The 20,156-nt window shown below is 38.3% G+C and overlaps 1 protein-coding gene across 1 annotated transcript; it reads right to left on the bottom strand.

Annotated features, from left to right (window-relative positions):
* Positions 1–2,651: 2,651 nt before the first annotated feature.
* On the bottom strand, positions 2,652–19,090 carry LOC5575746 (U2 snRNP-associated SURP motif-containing protein). The gene is made up of 11 exons (XM_021840017.1): positions 18,966–19,090; positions 18,752–18,868; positions 18,479–18,572; positions 18,053–18,405; positions 6,013–6,782; positions 5,050–5,292; positions 4,803–4,989; positions 4,310–4,746; positions 3,954–4,250; positions 3,177–3,893; positions 2,652–3,107 (listed from the first exon to the last, which is right to left on the bottom strand). Exons 1-11 carry the CDS (start codon positions 18,969–18,971, stop codon positions 3,002–3,004), a joined length of 3,327 nt encoding a protein of 1,108 aa, XP_021695709.1. The 5' UTR covers positions 18,972–19,090; the 3' UTR covers positions 2,652–3,001.
* Positions 19,091–20,156: the final 1,066 nt, after the last annotated feature.

Raw genomic sequence — 20,156 nt, 5'->3', positions numbered from 1 at the left:
ATCCACGTCAGTTCATGCGGGAGTGTATGGATTGGGGGAAAGGCATGGCAGAGAGGTTTGCTTTTGTGGTTAGCAGACTGCCTATGTATCAGGCGTAAGAAAGGCGTGCGCGTGGAAGTAGGAAGCGTTAGGGAAACGGTTTCTTGTCCGTCTCTGGTTCTAGCGTTTGCTATGAACGAATAGTTTGAGTGTGATATATTTAGAATGGAAGATAGAAGCAAGTGAGAGATATACAACTACAAAGTACGAGGAAAGGGACGGGCCTGGGATTGAACCCATGACCTTCTGCATATGAAGCAGAAGCGGTAGCCATCAGACCACCAACCCCGTCCTGATTGCTTACCAATAGTTTTACTATTCAAAAAATTAGTTGACTTTTAGATTAATCTGATAAGTATAGAATCATAATCTACAGTTAACTCTCCCTTACTCGATATTTCGTATCTCGATATCGAGTTGGAGAACCATAGTAAGTCTGGAGCTACCATGGGAATGAGAGGGTTAAGGCAAAAAAGTGACTTTAGATACCATATTGATTATGTCTTTAGAGACCTTAACTAAAAATAAACACTTTTTAGAAATATGCATTTAAATAGTATCCAAGCCTTTAAAAAGATCTGCTTACCTGAAAATATACAATTTTTCGTACCTGTTGTAAGCTTTAATCTTTTCCTACAAATATTATTTATTTCATATGCTAATGAAAGATACCCAACTAGAACTGGAAATCGTACTTGCCTTTCCCATTTTAGCAATCCTAAGTCCTACTTCCTTATTTAAACAAGTTTTATTCGGAATATTAAAAATAAATTAAAATGAATTGACTGAGTAGTCAAGTTATAACAGCGGCGCAGCCAAAATTTTTTTTGATTGAAGAAATTTAGTGTTACAAAAAGGACACATTCTGCCATAATAATTACTGGTTCTAAGTATTTTCCCTGCGTATAGCCGAAATCCTATAATAATTCCAGGTTTTTTCCAGGTTGAATAAAATTCCCTGATAATTACAGGTTTTTTCAAGTAGTAGACACCCTGCTAACTTAAAACTTAGCCTAAATCAAGAAGGCCGCTTCAAAATTTTCTCCCGAAAATTAGCTCAAAATAGTTGAAAAAAGTGACTTTTTGACGACAAAAGTGACTTTAGTTGAAATGGCTTCAAAAAAGAGACTTTAAAGTGACTGGCCTCAAAAAAGTGACCAAGTCACTAAAAAGTGACTCGCTACCAGCCTTGCTGCATGAGGTACCGTTCAAATTAGCGGGGTTGCACGGTAAATGTAAATATAGCAACGCCTCTTTTGAGAATTTTTGCAAAATATCTTGACGAATATATTTAAAATATTTGATAATGTTTTAACCTATTTGCCATTCGCTTCTTGTTTCGGAAGAGCACAAAAAGTGTAAAACTCACTAATCCAATTCAGAATTATAACTGTTATATTTTATCAGAAACAATTGCCATAGGAAAAACTTCTAGATGGGGGTAAACACAGCAAACAATTTCTATGCTGATGAACATGGAACAATACGTTGAACGATTGATAAATTCGTTATTAAGTCTACAAAGTCTGTGTGACCTTTTAAAATTGAAACTATGATTAATTCTAAGGTTGACTCTATCCTATCATATAAACAAACGATTTTTCTTTGCAAAAGTAAGTTTTCCCATAGTAAATCCCATACAAACTTTGAACGGCTGGCGCTAAAATATAGTTTCTCCGATGGAGCTGAAATTTTGCACAGTTGATATAGGACCTAAATGCAATCCAAAAAGTTCAGCGAGAATCTAAATGTTGTCCCACACTAGTGGCCATACATTAAATCGACAAGCTTGTTATAACTCTTTAATGAATGTTCGAATCATCTGAGCAGAATCTCAAATAGAGAAACTTAAAAATAGATGGAGTACCGTGTACCTTTTAATTCCGCTCCTAAATGCTTATCTTTGACAGATACGCGTATTTCGACTACCACTTGCAGTTCTAGTTGCAGTCTTCTTCAGTGTTTTCCTTCTTCTTCTTCTTGGCATTAACGTCCTCACTAGGACAGACCCTGCATCTCAGCTTAATGTTCTTATGAGCACTTCCACAGTTATTAACTGAGAACTTTCTTTGCCAAAGTTGCCATTTTCGTATTCGTATATCGTGTGGCAGGTACGATGATACTCTATGCCCAGGAAAGTCAAGGAAATTTCCATTACGAAAAGATCCTGGACCGACCGGGAATCGAACCCAGACACCTTCAGCATGGCTTTGCTTTGTAGCCGCGGACTTTAACTACTCGGCTAAGGAAGGCCCTTATTTTTGTTTACGTTCGAATGCTTTTTCGGTCGAAAACCGTTTTGCATTCATGTTTACACCAGCAAGACTTGAATAGGATTCGATCGAAAATTAGATCCGCCGTAAACAAGAATTAGGGCGAATATGACTGATATGGCATTAATTTTTTAGAGGTAAATTTGAAAATAATATTCCGAAGAAAACCAGATATAGAACGCCAACCTCGTGGAAGCCATGAAAAATAACGAGGATCTATAAGAAACAGTAAACGAAGATGGAGCTCTATTGTTACTTCTTGCAGAAAGACCAGCAAAACCACTGGCCTAAATGGAACACTTTCGAACAGTTTTAGAACAGGAAGTTGTCGCCAACCAATCTTATTTGCAAACATATATTAGAATTCACTTTATTTCATCTCTGCAAATCATAATGTACCTCTCCAGAGCTGCGTACATTGAAAGCATGCAAATAGTGAGCTTCGTGGAATCTATCTTAAAAGTGGTTCAATTTTAGTTTAAAATGCTCAAAATTTGCGTAATCTGGACTACAAGTTGCAACAAGCAACTAGTTCTTTTAGAGACAAACATATTGGAATCCAAATGTATCGTTGAGTGTTGTTGCACGATATCAGGACAACCAAATTTAAATCTATGCATACACTAACATAGTCTCACAAAATCAAGTATTATAACATACAAACTTACTTCTTGCTGGCTAACAATGAGTTAGTACTTATGTTTCTTGTGCTTCTCTGATCTGGCGCTGCTGCTTCCACTGCTAGCATACCGGGAATAACTATCCCGGGCGGTAGTCCGACTTGGGGAAGGAGAGCTGTTGATGAATCAGATTGCAATTTTAAATATTCGTCCTCCCCAACAAATCCACTAGCTAATCACTTACCGATACCTTCGGCCGTCGTCCTCGTACTTTGAACTTACGATATCGTACTTGCTACTGCCACTGCTGCTGCCGGCATACATCCGATCCCGATCCCGATCCCGCAGATGGTCACGTTCCCTATCTCGGTCTCGAAGTTCGCGTTCCCGCTCTCGCTCACGCAGTTCCCGTTCGCGTTCGCGCAAATCTCGTTCCCTCTCTTTTTCCTTTTCGCGTTCTCGCTCCCGCTCTCGCTCTCGTTCTCGATCTCGTTCACGCTCACGTTCCCTCTCATGCTTGCTTGAAGATGAGCTCTCATATTTTTCGTACTTATCGTATTTGCTGCTCGTTCGATCGTCATAGAGACGAGCATCGTACTTGGAGGCAGACGAGGCGGACTCGTACTTATCGTACTTGCTGGCGCTCTCGTATTTGTCGTACTTGGTCGACGAGCTGGAAACCCGGGCAGGTGATTCCAGCAGGTCATACTTGCTACGGGTCGCTGGAGACAGGGAACGCTCAGAGTGATGTCTGCGGGAAGGAGACCTTGAGCTGCTTCTGGACAGACGATGTCTGCTCGATGCCACTTTGCTGCTTCGCACTGGCGAAGGTGAGGCTTCTCGTTTGCTGCGACTACTGGTTGTATAGATGGGCGACCGGGACCGCCTTGAGGATTTGGATGGAGCTTCTCGGACGTATTCCGTGGACGACGATCGACGAGTCTTCTTATGCTTTCGAGACCTAATGGAAATGGATTCGATTTAAAGAGGGGTTCAGGATGGGGACAGTAGCTATACTTACACTTCTGGACTGGCACTTCGCTTGGATATCTTTTTCGAGTTGGCGACCCGCTCGTAATCATCCGTGTCTTCATCGGTGTCGTCCAGGCTTTGCTGTTGGGACTGTTGATGTTGCTGTAGCTGCTGCTGACGAAGTTCTTTCTCAGCTTTCTTGATCAATTTTCGCCTGTAGTGTGAAATTTCTTCGGCGACTGTCCATCCGACCCGAACTTGCCGAGCACCGGACTCGAATTCATCCTGGTACTGGACAATTTTGACTTCAATCTCCCGAAGGCGTAAACGTCGTGCTTCGTCGTCACTGTGAAATAAATGTTCATACATTATTCATAATTCAAAATCATTTGCATGTCTACTAACCCCTTCATAGCTCCCTGCTCGTCGTCTGAGTTATCCCCTGTAGAAATTTGCGGCGGTTCCGGAGCCACCGGGTCGAGAGTATCCCACTTGCTGGTTGTGATGGCCTGAGCTTCGATCTGTGATGCGTCAACCGTTTCCCACTTGGAAGGAATGAATCCTCCTTTGCCTTTGGCCAGCCCTCCATCCGAATCCATATCAGCAGCCGAGGCGGATTGATTGCCTTCCATGGGAATGCCGTCAATGTCCTCATCCATGGGCATACCGTCGATGTCCTCCTCGTCGCTGTAGATTCCCTGCTTAAGAATGGGAGTTCGGGTATCAGGTTCGGTCATTCCTTTTAGCATGGCCGATTTCAATAGAGCGGCACCGTCCAGCGGAACGCCATCCAAATCTTCGTCCTCAATTTCCTCTTCCGGTTCTTCCTCCTGCTTTTCGATCTGCAAATTAGATGATTTTTTTATTCTAATCCTGTTCATGAAAATAAGAAACTCACAATTGTAATTCCCAGGAACGTATGTTGAAGTTTGGTGAGGAACTCCTTCGGATAAACGGCCCATTCCTCCCAAGCCTTGAAAACGTTCATCACGCGGGTTTTGAACCCTTCTGCTTTGAGACGACTATCTAGCTGCATGTGGTAGCTGTTCAAGTTCTTAAAAATGTCCATCAAATTTTTCTCCAATCTGTGAATCAGCCAAAAATGAATTCCAAAACCCTCACATTATTTCTCTCCACAAACTTACGCTTTGCGGAAGAAACTCGCATTCTGCACTTTGACGCTGCAGTTGTGCAGAATGTCCGATATCAGGTAGATGCGGGCAATTTTCTTCTTGACGAGCGTTTCGTTGTTGGCCAACGATTCGGTGATGCATTCGCATATTTCCTCGGCCGCGTCCGCATGCTCAATGCAGAAAATCATCGCATCGGCAATCCGCGACCGCTCGGGGCTCAAATGCCGGATGAGATCTTCCAGTCGATCGCGTTGGCTGCAAAGGGAAATTGATGTTTTATTCCTCTATCGTTTCAAACATTACATTCTATTCTTTTATCTAGATGTTAAGCAACACTATCATCCTAATTTGTAAAAATGAAGCTTTATTAACATTTTGTTAACAACATATTACATGTCATTTGTCGTAGCAGATCAGAATTTCATATTTGCATCCAAATTGTTCATTGACAAAAATTGAAACTTCATTGATGTGGACTATCATTCTATTCAAAATGACCTTTTCAAAAAGTGTACTGAAAGAGGATAGTAAGCTGATTCGACGATAGCTAAAATCTTCGGCAGGATTATTGTACAATCTTGACATTTTTCCATTTGTCAGGAAATATGCCAACTGAAAACATTGTTAAATACATCAAAAGAATAATAAGTTACTCACTGGAAGTTTCTTGATGGGGATATAAACAATTCCATCATTGCTAAGGTCTTTCAATTTTTTTTTTTAAGGTAGTTTTTACTTCTATCAATACAGTCTTCCAAGAATTGTCGAAAACGTTCTCTCGATTGAGAGTGCTTTTGAAATCTTGAGTAACTTGATCTTCAATTGGACTGTGCTGCATTTAAATGCTCTTAGATAACTGAATGTAAAGCTGATAAGATTGAGAAACGATTTTCTGGCATATTTGAAATGTAACAGGAAAAGGATTATTATTTCTATCTGGACCAAACAATTGTTTGGTCAACTGACAATACTTACGCCACCGAAAGGTTGCCCTTGTTCGCCTCGAGATCTTCATCGTCCGCCAGCAGTTCGTCCGGCATTCCTTGGGTGTAGAAGTTGATCGGCGGCGGTTTCCAAATCGAGCCACCCTTGAACATCCGGAACTCTTTGGTTCGCCAGTCCGAAGCCGTGTCCCCTTGGAGCAGGGAAAACAGCTTCCACCGGTAGTAAATGTGGGCCGGACTTTCGTTCTCGAACAGGAATTTGTACATTGGATTATCGATTTCGCGGGTCATAATCAGGGCCTCGAACATGGGACCCTCGCGGATCACGAATTCTACCATCCGATGGATCAACATCAGCAGATGTCGCTCCGTCGGAAGAACTACCTTAACCACCGCTTTGTACAGCACGTCGTCCATCTTTTGCTTCATCTCGGGTTCTTCCATGTACATCTTGGAGGTCATCTTGGGAATGTTATCCATATCGGCCGGATTTGGCTGTGCATTGAATGGAAGACCCGACGGAGGCGGAGGCAAAGTGTAGGCCACCAACGCTGGTGGGATGTAGATTGGGTGGGTCATTATAGGAACCGATTTGCCCCAGCCCAGCTTCATCAGGTAGTTCATTACTTCTTTGCCATTCAATGCCCTGAGCGCCCTCTCGGCATCGCGACGGCTCATGTACGCCACAAAGCCACAGTTCCTCCCCCGAGCACGTTCTTCCTCGGAACGCGGCCACATAATCTTGATACTAGCCAATGGTCCATACTTACCAAACAGTTCCATCAACTCTTGCTCAGATATCTGTAAATTAATCAGTAATCAATTCCGATTCTATAATACTTTTCCCCGGAATTCCACTCCCCAGAATGCACCTTTCCTCATGAACTGTATATCACCGGTTTTGGCCAGCATAATAGAAAATATGTTTTAAAAATATATTGAAAGCACTACATGTGCGGCACATACGACAAATGGAAGCTTTCAATCCATATTATGTATCAAAAATATCAGAACTGAGCATAAACATTATTATCGCCCTAAAAATCGAGCTGGTTAACATAGGTTACCAGAACCAGTTTCGGCCATGTTCTTTAACTTCCGACTTCAAAATAATTGGCTAATCACACTTATATAAAGTATGTGAGTATCTGGAATTGAATCAAGATAAGTCATACGTCTCCGAACTAATGAGCTATATTTCATACTGTTCATTCATAATGGCTTATCTGACTTGATCGATTTCTCTTCATCGATCGTTTCTTTCGCTTATAACTTGGCCAAAATCAATAAATTTACAATGTTTCTTGCGTATGATGCAACAGAATATGTTTCGGAAAGTAAATCAGTTTCCACAATAAATCAGCACAATATAATGATGCATCCTTCTATCTTTCCAATGCTCCAGGTAAAATGTTTCAAGGGGAATCCTATATTGCATAAAGTCGTTTGACATAAGGTCGGGGTTCTGCTAAACCGCGCCAAATGCCAAGACCATTATTTTGAGATATTTAACTTTAAAGTCCACTCATCTGCGAGTAGATCGCGAATGACTTTTTTTTTAATTTTACTGCTCACAAATGACTAACAGGGTCCAATAAGTAACTCAAGATAGAATATTGAAGAAAATCATCATATATTTTCCATGCAATTAGATTTGATTTCAAATTAAGGGCCACTCAGTTCACTCTGGCTGAACAAAAATTGAAGAAAATGGTTTTCTGTGCGGTATGGTTGAACGTGTTTCATGATTTGGAATTTGAACTAATTATCCTAAACGTATTCTATTTTTCTTTCTCTTGGTGGATTATCTATTTTAACAGAAATTATGTTGAATCAAAGCCCTTAGGTGTTCAAAGATTTGAAAGAGACAATAATGATGTAGTTAAGAAATGTGACGATATAAATCATGAATTTGTCCTGCCAGAGTGCACCAAGTTACTCGCATTTAGCGCACTTTAGCTGAACAAGTTCACGATTCTTTGTGTGAAGTGGAAACCAAGAATGGCATGAAATTTATCATTTCCGCTGTACATGTAACTGCTCTATTGTTCAAAAATAGACATGATTGATTGACTTTTTATGACTATTTGTTGCTGACTCTACGTAAAAAATATTTATCGGGATTTGAACTCGTGTCCTTCGAGTGATGATTTGGCGTGCTACCTATCGATCATTTCCGTTGAATTGTGAACAAAAAACTCGAAACAACTTATTCGCACTCTCATCATAGAGGCTTGATGACGAAAACGTCATTTTCTGAACAGCCAAAGCGCACCAAGTGCTCCCAAATTAAAATGTCTTGTTATTTCATTACGGCCCCTGCATGGATCCATCAACATATTATATAAAAAGCAAAGGTGAGAGTTTAGCGCATGCTTATATCATTTCTTCATACAAAAAAACGATTATTCAATGGCTGGTACTTAGTGCGGTGTGGCTGAACATGATTTCAATGAAAATAGATCAGCACCTCCGAAACGTTAGTTTAGTTTACAGAGCCGTTTGTTTACATCATATGCTAAAATCCGTTGGTGTTGTTCCTGTAAGTTGTCCAGAATGGTCACTTTGCATTTTTTTAGGAAAAAAAAAACAAATGCTGTTTTCAATCAGAATTCTAAATCACCTCTAATGACAACCTTAGCTTCATGGTTCGCTCTGGTTGGATAGAATATTAGTTTTCCTGCCAGAGACAAATTTTGAACTTACCCAACGAAGGACTGTTTGAATTATTCGATATTTTTATGTGGAAAGGTTATGATGATCGGAATCCTCTAGTGCAGGCCTGCCCAACCTTTTAGGCTCTTTTTCGAAATAAATGGTTGATGCGTTCGCAAGAATAGCAGCAAAGAGGTTGATATGAATTTAAAATTTTCAGCATGGATTAGACAGATATACTACCAAGCTTTCATTTGAGACTGATTTTGTTGATATCGGTCTATTCTTGCGAACGCATCAACCATTTGTGTCGAAAAAGAGCCAAAAAGGTTGGGCAGGCCTGCTCCAGAGTAAATAAATCATTTTTGAAAAAATTGGCGCTTGGTGCGGTTTAGCAGAACCCCGACCATAAGGCCACTTGGCATTATTATATTAAGCATTAAGTGGCCATTTTTGAGACCATTCAGTGACTAGACTAGCGATGTAACCGCACATGAGCTGAGCACGAATGACAAAAAGCTTCTGTGGAAAAAAAAGTATGAAACTGAAATGATTATCGGCTGGCATCGAGTCGGAAAAGGTTTGATAGCCTTAAAAGTTTACTATATAAGCATGGCTGATAGCGACTAAGTATTATAAAAATCATCAATAATCAAATGGAGACCATACAGGAAGCAGAAGTTTTTATATTTTTTTAGAAAATCTGGCCAGACATTTTGTTTTTTTTTTTTTTGTACTGAATTTTGACAAACATTACTCGTGACATAACGATAAGTATAACTATACGCATGTTTCAAGATTTTTTCCAGGCATTTCTTCAGAAACTAATTCAGATATTGATGATATGATCTGCTATCTAGTGAAGTAAGGTATCCTCCGGTAGTACTAGCCTGTTCTAACATTTTTTTTGTATTCAATCACTTATGCGAAACCCACAAGGGAAAAAAATCTTTTTCTTCAATTCACACAAACAGTCATAAAATCCCTGGGCTTGGGATTATATTTTCCAGGGAGCGATGAATTTTGATAATTGATCGCTGTTGTTAGTAGTTTTGATTAGATGTTGGGTAAATTTCAAAGCAATGGCAACCTTTTTATTACAAAATTTAGATTTTATCTTCTGACCTAAAGATTCTGGTTAAACTACTGTACTATGCAGTTGGGCTGCACTACGCTATCACTCATCAAAATTACTTTCACTTCGGGAAAATATAATTTCAAACTGGCGAGAAGATTACAGACTGAGGGTGGGTTAGGAGCACAATCAGACCCTTGAATGTGCAATGTGGGGTAGTAATAGGGAATGCCATTGACGGTTTGTAATCTTCTACGAGGTTTTCGAAAACCAACAGGGCGCGTGCACCGGGTTGCGGATAGGAGCAAAGGGAGATCAATAGCATCTACCTAAAATAATAGAGCAAAAAGCCGTTCCATGATTAGGTAATGTTAAGCGATCTTCTATGGTGTTCTAGTACTATAAAATTCTTCACTCACTGGGAATTCTGGCCTTGATAATATCAATAGTGATAAAAACATAAAATAATACCTAATACTTAATAAGTACAATGTAGCTTTAATGTAGTAATAAATGAAATAAAATCAATTTTCTATACTTGACAAGGTTTTGAAGACAATCAATGAGTGAAAGAACTACCTATTAGAAAAGCCACATCAGCTAAGTCTATACATATACAAATGTTGGTCATAGGGTCATGGCGAGCATTCGATATGTATGTCTATGACTGATTCTGATCTAATAGGGGCACTAGAAGACCACGCGGACAATTTCGAAACAAATTATTTTTATACATCGGTCTTACGTTCCGAAAGGCTCAGCTATGCTGCAAAGTAATTTTATAAGTTATTCATTACTGCTGTTTAATTGTTTATAATTCTAACAAAACTACATAATTAACTCATTACTAATCACTGTTCCTATATTCTCTTTTTCTCTCCTTCTTATCTGTTGCATGATTATGATCATCACTAATATAATGCATGAGCATGCACAATAAGAATAATTTCAGGATTGAAAGCAGTACATGGATACCTGGATAGAATAGCTTCGAAAAGGGCGCTCAAAATATAATATTTCTGATCAGGGAAGTATTATTATCAAGGGTATGTAAAATTTTTCCATTATTAACACTTAGATCACACAAACAAATGAACTAATAATATCAATTATTTTTAAAATATTTTTATGTAAATCAGCATCGTCAATCAGTGTAAAAACAGATAAAGTTTGTAAAGTTATCACCATCGATTAAATTGCGCTCTGTATAGTAATGTTCATTCAGTATCAAAATCTCCTAAAGCGTCGCATTGTGCCATCAGCAGCCCTTAGCATCACTCTCATATTGTTGTTATTTTGTTGTTTATAAAATTTCTAGAAAGCGATCAGCATATTCTTTCTTACTTGTACAATGGCCGATCTATTTGGAATTTTAATAAGTCAAATCAAACTTCAAAACTCAAATTAAATTGCTTTCAGCACATTTACATTTTGCAGCATTAATCGCATTACTGTGTCAAGTCTTCTCCATTCCCTATACCCTACCCCAACCCTTCTTATCCTTTCCGATGGTGTTCAAGTGGTCCGCATAGACTATTACGGCCATTACCTATCCCTTACCCCGGCTTTGGACTGACTTGCGCTCTCATTGCCCCACCAAACGCTGCAAAATGAAAAATGAAATTCACACAAACAGTCATAAAATCAAGCTTTTGCATGCCCGAAAGCCCCAAAAAATCCACGAAAATATATAGGAAAGACCGTAACAGACAAGGTGGGGGAATCCGTGTGACTGTTCGTAAAAACTTAGTATGCCGTGTATTAGAAGCATCTACCATAGAAGGTAATGACGCACAAATAACTAATTTTATGTGTTTTGAAGTCATGGGTGGCAAAGCTCGAATTATGTTGCCAGTATGCTATAATCCCCCAGATGAAGATTGCTCAAATACATTAATGCAACACTTCGATCAGTTCACTGTGAAATATGAATCAACCTTTTTCATAGTTTATTTTAATACAGAGTCCAAAAATTCCAATTTTAGCGTTACGTAATAAATGGACGCTGCCTAATGTAAATGTCAATGCATCCTACCGAGATTGCGCTAATTACGATGCTTTACAAAAATGGCTCTTCAATGTTATAAACTAGAACGAATACTTTTCACAAGATGATCCCGATCATCTTTTGCAATTACTCATTGAAAAATTGTCCATGTTGCACGATTTTTACATACCTCTCAGAATTACCAGACCCAAAAAAAAAATCAGTGGTTCACATTTGACATAAAGCGAGCGATTATTTCAAGAAATATTGTTTATAAAAATATAGCTTAGCGATAAAACGAGCGTCAATCATTTACAATATAAGCAGATTCGTGATAGAGTTACCAACATGATTAGAAATGCCAAGACGAGAATAAGAAACGTGTAGTGAATATTAATATGCCAAGCAAAAAATTGTGGAGTACCCATTTAAAGGCTTTGTGTTTCCAAATATAATAGTTCCGGTATTGACTGTAATGCTTCTTCAGACGACATTAACCGTTACTGCTCTTCTGATAGTTAACCTAATCATCCATTTCCAGCTAATTCAAATGGTTTCGTCTTCCGTGAAATTAACGATTTTGAAATCGTGAATGTTGTATTCGATATTAAGTTTAATACTGTAGGACTAGATAACATTCCCATTCAGTTTATCAAAATAGTTTTACGTTTGGGTCAACCTAAACACCATTTTAACAGGATTATGTTGATCGGCAAGTATCCCACTCTATGGAAGCAAGTCAAGGTTATTCCGATTAAGAAGAAATCCAAAAGTGATGATATCACGAATCTTAGGCCAATTAGTTTACTGTGTTCAATCTCGAAAGTCTTTGAAAAACTTTTGAAGATTCAGATCAGTGAATATATAGATCATGTGGACTTCCTCGATCAACATCGGTCTGGTTTTAGCAAAAAAAAAAAAAACAGTTCAGTACCACTACTGCACTTTTGAAAGTATACGATGACATCGACCAAGCTATTTATAAAAATGAATCACTTTACTTCTACTAATAGATTTTGCTAAGGCCTTTGACCGTCTATCATCATAAACTTATCTTCGAAGTTTCGTTTCTCCAACAATGCTATCTCTCTCATTAAATCATATCTTTGTGATCGTAATCAAGCTGTCTTTCACAACATGGTAGGTTTAGTGATCCTTTATAGAGAGATAAGCGGAAGTAAAATGGAATGATTTGGCAACAGACCAGCAGTTCTGATTTTGCTCGGCGTCGAGAATACTCCACTGCACTGTGACGTCACGCATCAATTTTGACAGGTACTGGTCCTGTTGTTTACAGTTTGGACTTAGTACTTTTTTCGAATCATTCTTAATTTCGTGAAAGTTTGCTGCGAGGAGAGGTCAAATCCACTGCAGATACCCACGGATCGTATTATTCTATCTTCCTACCGTGGAAAATCGTCACCATCAGCATGCTGGTGATAGAAATGCGAAGATGAAAAAATGATGGAAAAAACGATTAAGTCCGAAACGTAAACAACACGACCAGCAGCTGTCAAATAAGTGAGGTTAGGCTCGTCATATGCAGCGCTCTATAATATTGTAACACGGACATGACTTCCTCATTGCTATAAAGTGTATTTTGTTTCGTTTTAGATCTTTGAGCTACATATCAAAACTAATAAACAGCCGAAAAAATCAAAAACTAAAAATCGCATTGGCAAAAATTCAAAAAAGTAAAACATTTCATTTTTTTTGCATCATGCAAAATTACTTTTACCGAAATAATTTCAAGCGGATTACATTACTCCTCAAGAAAAGTTCAAAACAAACATAATGCATGTTCTTTTGGCTCACACTTTGACAGCTCTCGCTGCTCGATTGGCTCACACTTTGACAGAAGTGTCAGCTTCCGCGAATCTCTCTTATAAAGGATTTCTAGGTAGGTTCATCTTTCGTAGAGATTTAATCTGGCGTACCACAAGGGTCTATTCATGAACCTTTATTGGTTTCATTATTTATAAACGATTTACCGTCTCTTTTAGAATATTGCGCTGTGCAGCTGTTTGCAGATGATGTGCAAATTTATCTCTGCTGCGACAAAAATATGAGCTTAAACGAGGTATCAAGAAGAATAAATTCTGATCTTCAAAAACTTTTTGAATGGTCAGAGAAATCTTTTACCAAATTCAACCAAACCAAATCTCTCTCATCAATAAATCCCAAGTTACACTGAGAACAGATTTATATTTGGGTGACGAAAATATTGAGTTTGTTGATCAAGCTTCTTATCTTGGCATGATATTCACTTCTAATCTGTGTTGGGATGCTCAGATAAATCAGCAATGTAGAAAAATATATTATGTTTGAAGCAACTTAACTTAGTTACAATTCATTATGACGCTCAAACAAAAACCAAACTTTTAAAGCACTCTAACTGCCGCAATTTATCTACTGTGATTTTATATGCAGTAATGCGTCCATGGATGCCATGAATGAAATGCGTCTTGCTTGTGTGCGATAAGTCCATTGCCTTCCCAGATATTGCAGTTTCACATTTGCACGAAACATTAGTTGGATGCTCTTTCCAACGTTTCTTTGAACACAGATTGTGTTTAAACCCTAAATTATCTATTCTCGAAAATAATCCGTATGCGACAGCCTCGGACAATGATTTTAGCATCCCTCAACATTACTCGTATCAGTATTAAATTATGTTCTTCTGTTATTGGAGCAACATGAACTAGGTAGTACGGAACCTTTAGGAACTAGGTCAAATAGAGTACACTCAAAAAAATCCAAACGTCATTGCTACGTGAAAAATCACGTAGATCATTCCAAATTCATTTTGCCTCCACTTCATCTGACTAACATAAAGATCAAAAAGCCATTCATAACCATCAAATAGTGAATCGGTAATTGTTGCTGAGGTTACCTATCGCACTTACGTGAAATTCACGTAGGTGCCTAAGTTCATTTTGACATCTGCATATTATACGTACATTCGGTGTTGAGCGCAAATCCTAAGATGGCGCCCGCTTGATTTTTGCAGAACTTCAGAAGCTGCTGAACTTTAAACCCTGTGTTAGATTGATTTTAAGGTAAATATGCTTTGAATACCGAAGAATCCCTGCATTACTTCATATTTTACACCTGATTTATAACCTCTATCAATTATAGCACGCGAAGGCTGCAACAAAACAGAACAAACTCACAACATTTGGGAAACAAGATTCACAATGCTCAGATTGAATATAAAAATATCACAATATTTTAGATTTGTTTACATTTTCCAATTGGGAATTAGCATTCTTCCAAAGCCTCTTAGAGATAAGGTTGGTTTTTATTTTAGTTAATTTAATACAAAACCATCTAGGTCCTATTGAAACGCTCCGTAAAGGCTACCGGAAAATCCACGTAGCTCTTACGTGTAACGCCGGTGGAATGGACGAAGTTCAAAATTTCATGCGTTCATTCTGGGCTACCTATGATTAACGTAAGAGCTACGTGAAAAGTGCGATGGAAAAAAACCACGTATGTTTTCACGTAACAATGACGTTTGGATTATTTTGAGTGTAGTATTAGATAAGTGAATTCTCGCGTAACAATTCTAAAGGGCCAATGATCAAATTGTAAACAAATCGGGTTTTGATACCATTCGATAGCATCTCCCAACACCCACAAACTATGCAAACATTGTCAACATGATCATAAAACTTACCTTTATAAACTAGATTTTCAAAACAACCAATAACCTCTTTTTTCCAAATTATTCATTGGCCCACTGCTTGAAACGGCCAATGATCGGTTCTCGCTCTATCAAGAGTACAATCGGAAAATTTCGCAAACTGTTAGAGGCCAATGACTCTCTCTTGCCCATTCATTGAAAACCGAAAAGGCCTAGCCTTGGGCCAAGCACGCTAATAAAATTCAATGTTATCCAATAAAAAAGACCCATGCCTTGTTGAAAATCGAAAATGGGCCAGGCATTTAAACTCATAATTTTTTCCACATTTTTGTCAGTTTTCAGAAACATATCGATTATTACCGTGTAGTAATGGTAAATCGTCACTCAACTAGCAAGAAATCATATTGATCGATTTGAATACTGAGAAATAGGAATTGAAAATGTGGTGAGTAATATTCAAATCGAATTTTCTCAGAGTCAACGATCTGAGGATTGGCCCTTTTGAATTGTTACGCGAGAATTATATCATGAATTCCAATTTGAAATCAGTTTGTGGCAATTTTAAAGACAATGCCCTACGTCGCAATAACTACTACTAATAAATAAGTAAAAAAAATGTTAGCGTGAAAGAACTCTTTTACTCCTAAGGAAGTCATGGTGGTCTTTCTACACAAATTGGTAAGATATTTATTGAAATAGGTAATAATCAATAGAACTCCTGGCAAACATCCTGTGAGATTTTTTCAAAGAAAAAATCTATTTGGTGAAATCTGTGGAAATTACTGTAGGTAATTTCGTTGGATCTCCTGAAAAAAAAACTGGATATGTATCTTAAACTATTACTTAAAAAAATCTTTAGAGGAATTTCTGAACGAATTCCTAGAAGGGTTGGAGGGAAGCCTCTAGAAGAATTTCTAAAGGGATGCCAGTAGGAGCTCCTGAAAGTATTTCAGAGAGAAAATCTCCGAAGAAATCATTAGAACGTTTTTTCTCAAGAAAATTGAAGAGGAATTCCTGAAGAATAATTGCGTAAGAGTCTATAAAAGGTTTCTGTGGAGCATCTATAATTATGAACCAGGATTCACTGCAAGGAAGGAGAGAAATAGTGATTTTAGAGACCAACCTTTTCGGTCGAAAAAATAAGAGACTGACCCCTTCAATTAAATATAGATTTTTTAGATTTGCTTTAAATTAGAGAACAAATCTCTAAAAAGAGATCTGCTACAAATGCGGTATAAGAAATTCTTCACCCTAGCTGTTTATTGAAAATAATTTATAAAAATATATATTCACGCAGCGAACTGGACTATCGAATTTCATACATTTTGCCTTATGAAAGGTGGAACGATTATTGCAATACGAACGCTTTATGTATCGTTTTAGTATCACTTCACATCAAGACGTCGATAGGCGCGTGGTGTGCGCTCGGGCCTGTCGATCGCAAGGTTCTTGGTTCGATTCCAGGTTGCCGCGTTAGTGTTTTTTGTTTTCAAACTTCGGTTACATAAGGCAAATTTATGAATTTTAACCCGATTCCTTGTGGCGAATTTTCATACGGGGTTCCTATGTTTATCGATAGTCCATTTGCCTGAGTGTTGTTTAGGGTGCCACTTCCAATGGTTGTAATCAGTGTTGTGAAAAACTCAATTTCTCACAACTCACGCTTGAGATTTTTCATGCGTGAGTTGTCAATCATGCAACTCAGCAGTCAAAAAATCATGGATGAGTTGGCTCACCTTTTTAACTCATTGTCTCGTATTTCCACAGTTTACTCACACACGGCAATAATTTCTTGTAAGTCTGGTAAAATTATGTTAATCCTTTCTAACGTAAACAACAACATTCGGGTTTCACGAGTTATTGCCGGGTTTTGCGACTGAATCATTTTTTACGGTTTGAGTTGATTGAGTTGATTTTGCATCAAAATCTCAAGCGTGAGATTTGCGAAGCAGATCTCTGATGAGTTTGTTCTCACGGGAGAGCGTATTGATTGAGATTTTGAGTGGGAGTCTATCAACACTGGTTGTAATGTACCAGTAGTAGACTATGGAATAAAACGTATATTTTTCTATAATAACGACATGCGCTATTTTTTATGGATAGATCGCCTCTAGTTTAGTCGATTTTCCAGTCGTATAAATAATTAAGTTTTCGCAAAAAAAAAAAAAAAATGCTTCCCTTGCACCAGTAGTGGATCACTGATGGTAGCAGTTCTTTAAATTAATTGAAGTTACAAATGAAGAAAAGTCCCAGAGATGATCTTAATTCTTCATTCGAAACATTTTAGTTGCTGCTTCAAGGAAAATTCGTTAAACTTGTGTAAAAATCAACTATTTTGTTTTTTTTACTTAGTCAATCCACGATTGACACCGGCATTCTATATTGGGTATTGGAGTATTCTGAGGATTGAAATTCAGGGGAATGATACATAGGGAAGGTGTACCAGTTATGGCCATAGTGGTTCCCTATTTGGCCATAAGTGAAATTTCGATAACTTTCACTTTTTTAATCTTTTTGAATGTTTTAACATCAAGATATATCTAAAATCTTACTACTACAACACACAAAATATTTCAAAATTTGAAGATATTCAAGTAATCACGTATGGCGAAATAGGGAACCACTATGTCCATAACTGGTACACCTACCCTACTAAAGATTGCTATTTTAGAGATTTCCATATCCTCCTCTGCAAACTCTTTACTTACCTTCGGATTCAAATTTCCCAGATAAAGATTGGTAGTGTTGGGATCCCCATTGTCAAACGAACCCGATTCCGACTCCTTGTACACCGGGTCCGGATCGAGCGACGACGGCATCATCGATTTGGCGATGTGTTTGTACTTGTGTCTCTCCTCACGCTCCTCCTGAATCTGCCGCAGTTCCTCTTTGAACAGCTCCAGATTGCTCTTTTTCTTCTCCTGGGCTTTCTTCTTGTTCGACGCCAGATCCTTCCTGCTTTCGGCGGTCATCATCTTGATGTAATCGTTAGCCTTCTCCTGCTCAACTTCCATCTTCGCCGAGGGCTTGTACAGTTTGCCCTTGTCCCGGACATCTTCCTCTGAAAGCAACCAATCCCAGGTGAGACACTTTTTCCCGCAATCGAACCCAACCGATTCCCACTCAAAACTTACTTCTCGAACCAGCATCGTACGTTCCGGCTTTCACCCAAACCTTTCCAATCTTGGAGGGAGCTTCTTGGAAGGTTTCAACAAACTCTTTGAACGCCTTAAATTGTCAAGTACGATTAGGGGATGCTATTCTATGCTTTTTGAGGGCATATGAGTAGAGGACATGGCTCATATAAATATTGCCCCAGAACGGAACAACCAAGTCAAGAGTCAAAAGTGAGGGAAAACTTAAAAGCAATCATAAACTAGAGTGGAGAGTCTACTTGATTCACGTACGTGTGCGGCTGCAGCTTCGTCCTCGCGCTTTTTCTGCTCCTCCAATTCCTTCCGGCTTAGCTGCCGCTTTCCCATCGTTCCAACAGTGAAAGCCTGCAGCTTCTGTTCTGCGATTTTCTGTAGGGACCAACGAAAACAATCCGGTTTGTAATCATTCTCTTTCATCATGAATAAAAAGCTTTTACATCAATATTCGTTAACCATTCCAGCTTACCTTCATTGCTGCGTATTTTGGCTGCCTTCAATATGTAATTAATTTTATTTTAGCCGACAAAAATTAGAAATAACGATTGCAGAACAATCCATTTAGCTACGATGATGAAAATTTTCAGATATGGCGACCCGAAAATGTCAAAATTTTTAACACCATCATGTCAAAAATTGGTAACGTCCGGCTTCGGTTTTTTGGTAACCAACATTGAGGGCTAGGAATGCGATACCCACAATAGACTAATCCAATTGGGTCCTAAAATGTTTAATGAAATCTTGTTTTTATTCAATAACACGAAAGAGCATCTTACTGCAACTACTTTAGCAATTTTTCCCGCTCAAATAACGGCTATATCATGTTTAAACTTTAATTTAAAAATTGGGTCCATAAATGAACCTTGACACTTGAGATCATGTTTGACGTTCGCTTAGTCGACAAAAACACCACAGGGGTTTTAGTTTTAACACTGGGGTTGTTCCTATCTGACATTTTGAAAGGGACACGGAAAACAAAATACACCCAAAATTTGGGTTTGAGCCAAGGGGTGTGACAAAACCTAAAAAAATGTTTTTTGGACTCATACCAACGGAAAACATTAGAAAATTGAGTAAACATGTGTTATTGGCCTAAACTTAAGCGTTTGGCACTAAAATTGGGACAGGGCTTTAGGACTCTATTACCTTTTTCATCCTCAGGTGAGTCTCAATAATGCAAAATAATATTGATGACAAAATTTCGCCTAATAGAGTCCTAAAGCCCTGTCCCAATTTTAGTGCCAAACGCTTAAGTTTAGGCCAATAACACATGTTTACTCAATTTTCTAATGTTTTCCGTTGGTATGAGTCCAAAAAACATTTTTTTAGGTTTTGTCACACCCCTTGGCTCAAACCCAAATTTTGGGTGTATTTTGTTTTCCGTGTCCCTTTCAAAATGTCAGATAGGAACAACCCCAGTGTTAAAACTAAAACCCCTGTGGTGTTTTTGTCGACTAAGCGAACGTCAAACATGATCTCAAGTGTCAAGGTTCATTTATGGACCCAATTTTTAAATTAAAGTTTAAACATGATATAGCCGTTATTTGAGCGGGAAAAATTGCTAAAGTAGTTGCAGTAAGATGCTCTTTCGTGTTATTGAATAAAAACAAGATTTCATTAAACATTTTAGGACCCAATTCTCTCACACTCAGAAATAAAA

This window comes from Aedes aegypti, chromosome 2 (genome assembly GCF_002204515.2).
Source record: "Aedes aegypti strain LVP_AGWG chromosome 2, AaegL5.0 Primary Assembly, whole genome shotgun sequence".
In the NCBI taxonomy this organism is placed as follows: Eukaryota; Metazoa; Arthropoda; class Insecta; order Diptera; family Culicidae; genus Aedes; species Aedes aegypti.
Note: the sequence above shows the minus strand (reverse complement) of the source record. Positions and strands in the feature narration are given on the sequence as shown.

Bases quoted from the DNA above. Each gene is read 5' to 3' on its own strand.
- LOC5575746 (XM_021840017.1), bottom strand. The intron at 4,990-5,049 runs GTAAGTTTGTGG...GCTGATTCACAG, and splicing joins GCGAGTTTCTTCCGCAAAGC to ATTGGAGAAAAATTTGATGG. The intron at 3,894-3,953 runs GTAAGTATAGCT...CATTTCCATTAG, and splicing joins CGAAGTGCCAGTCCAGAAGT to GTCTCGAAAGCATAAGAAGA.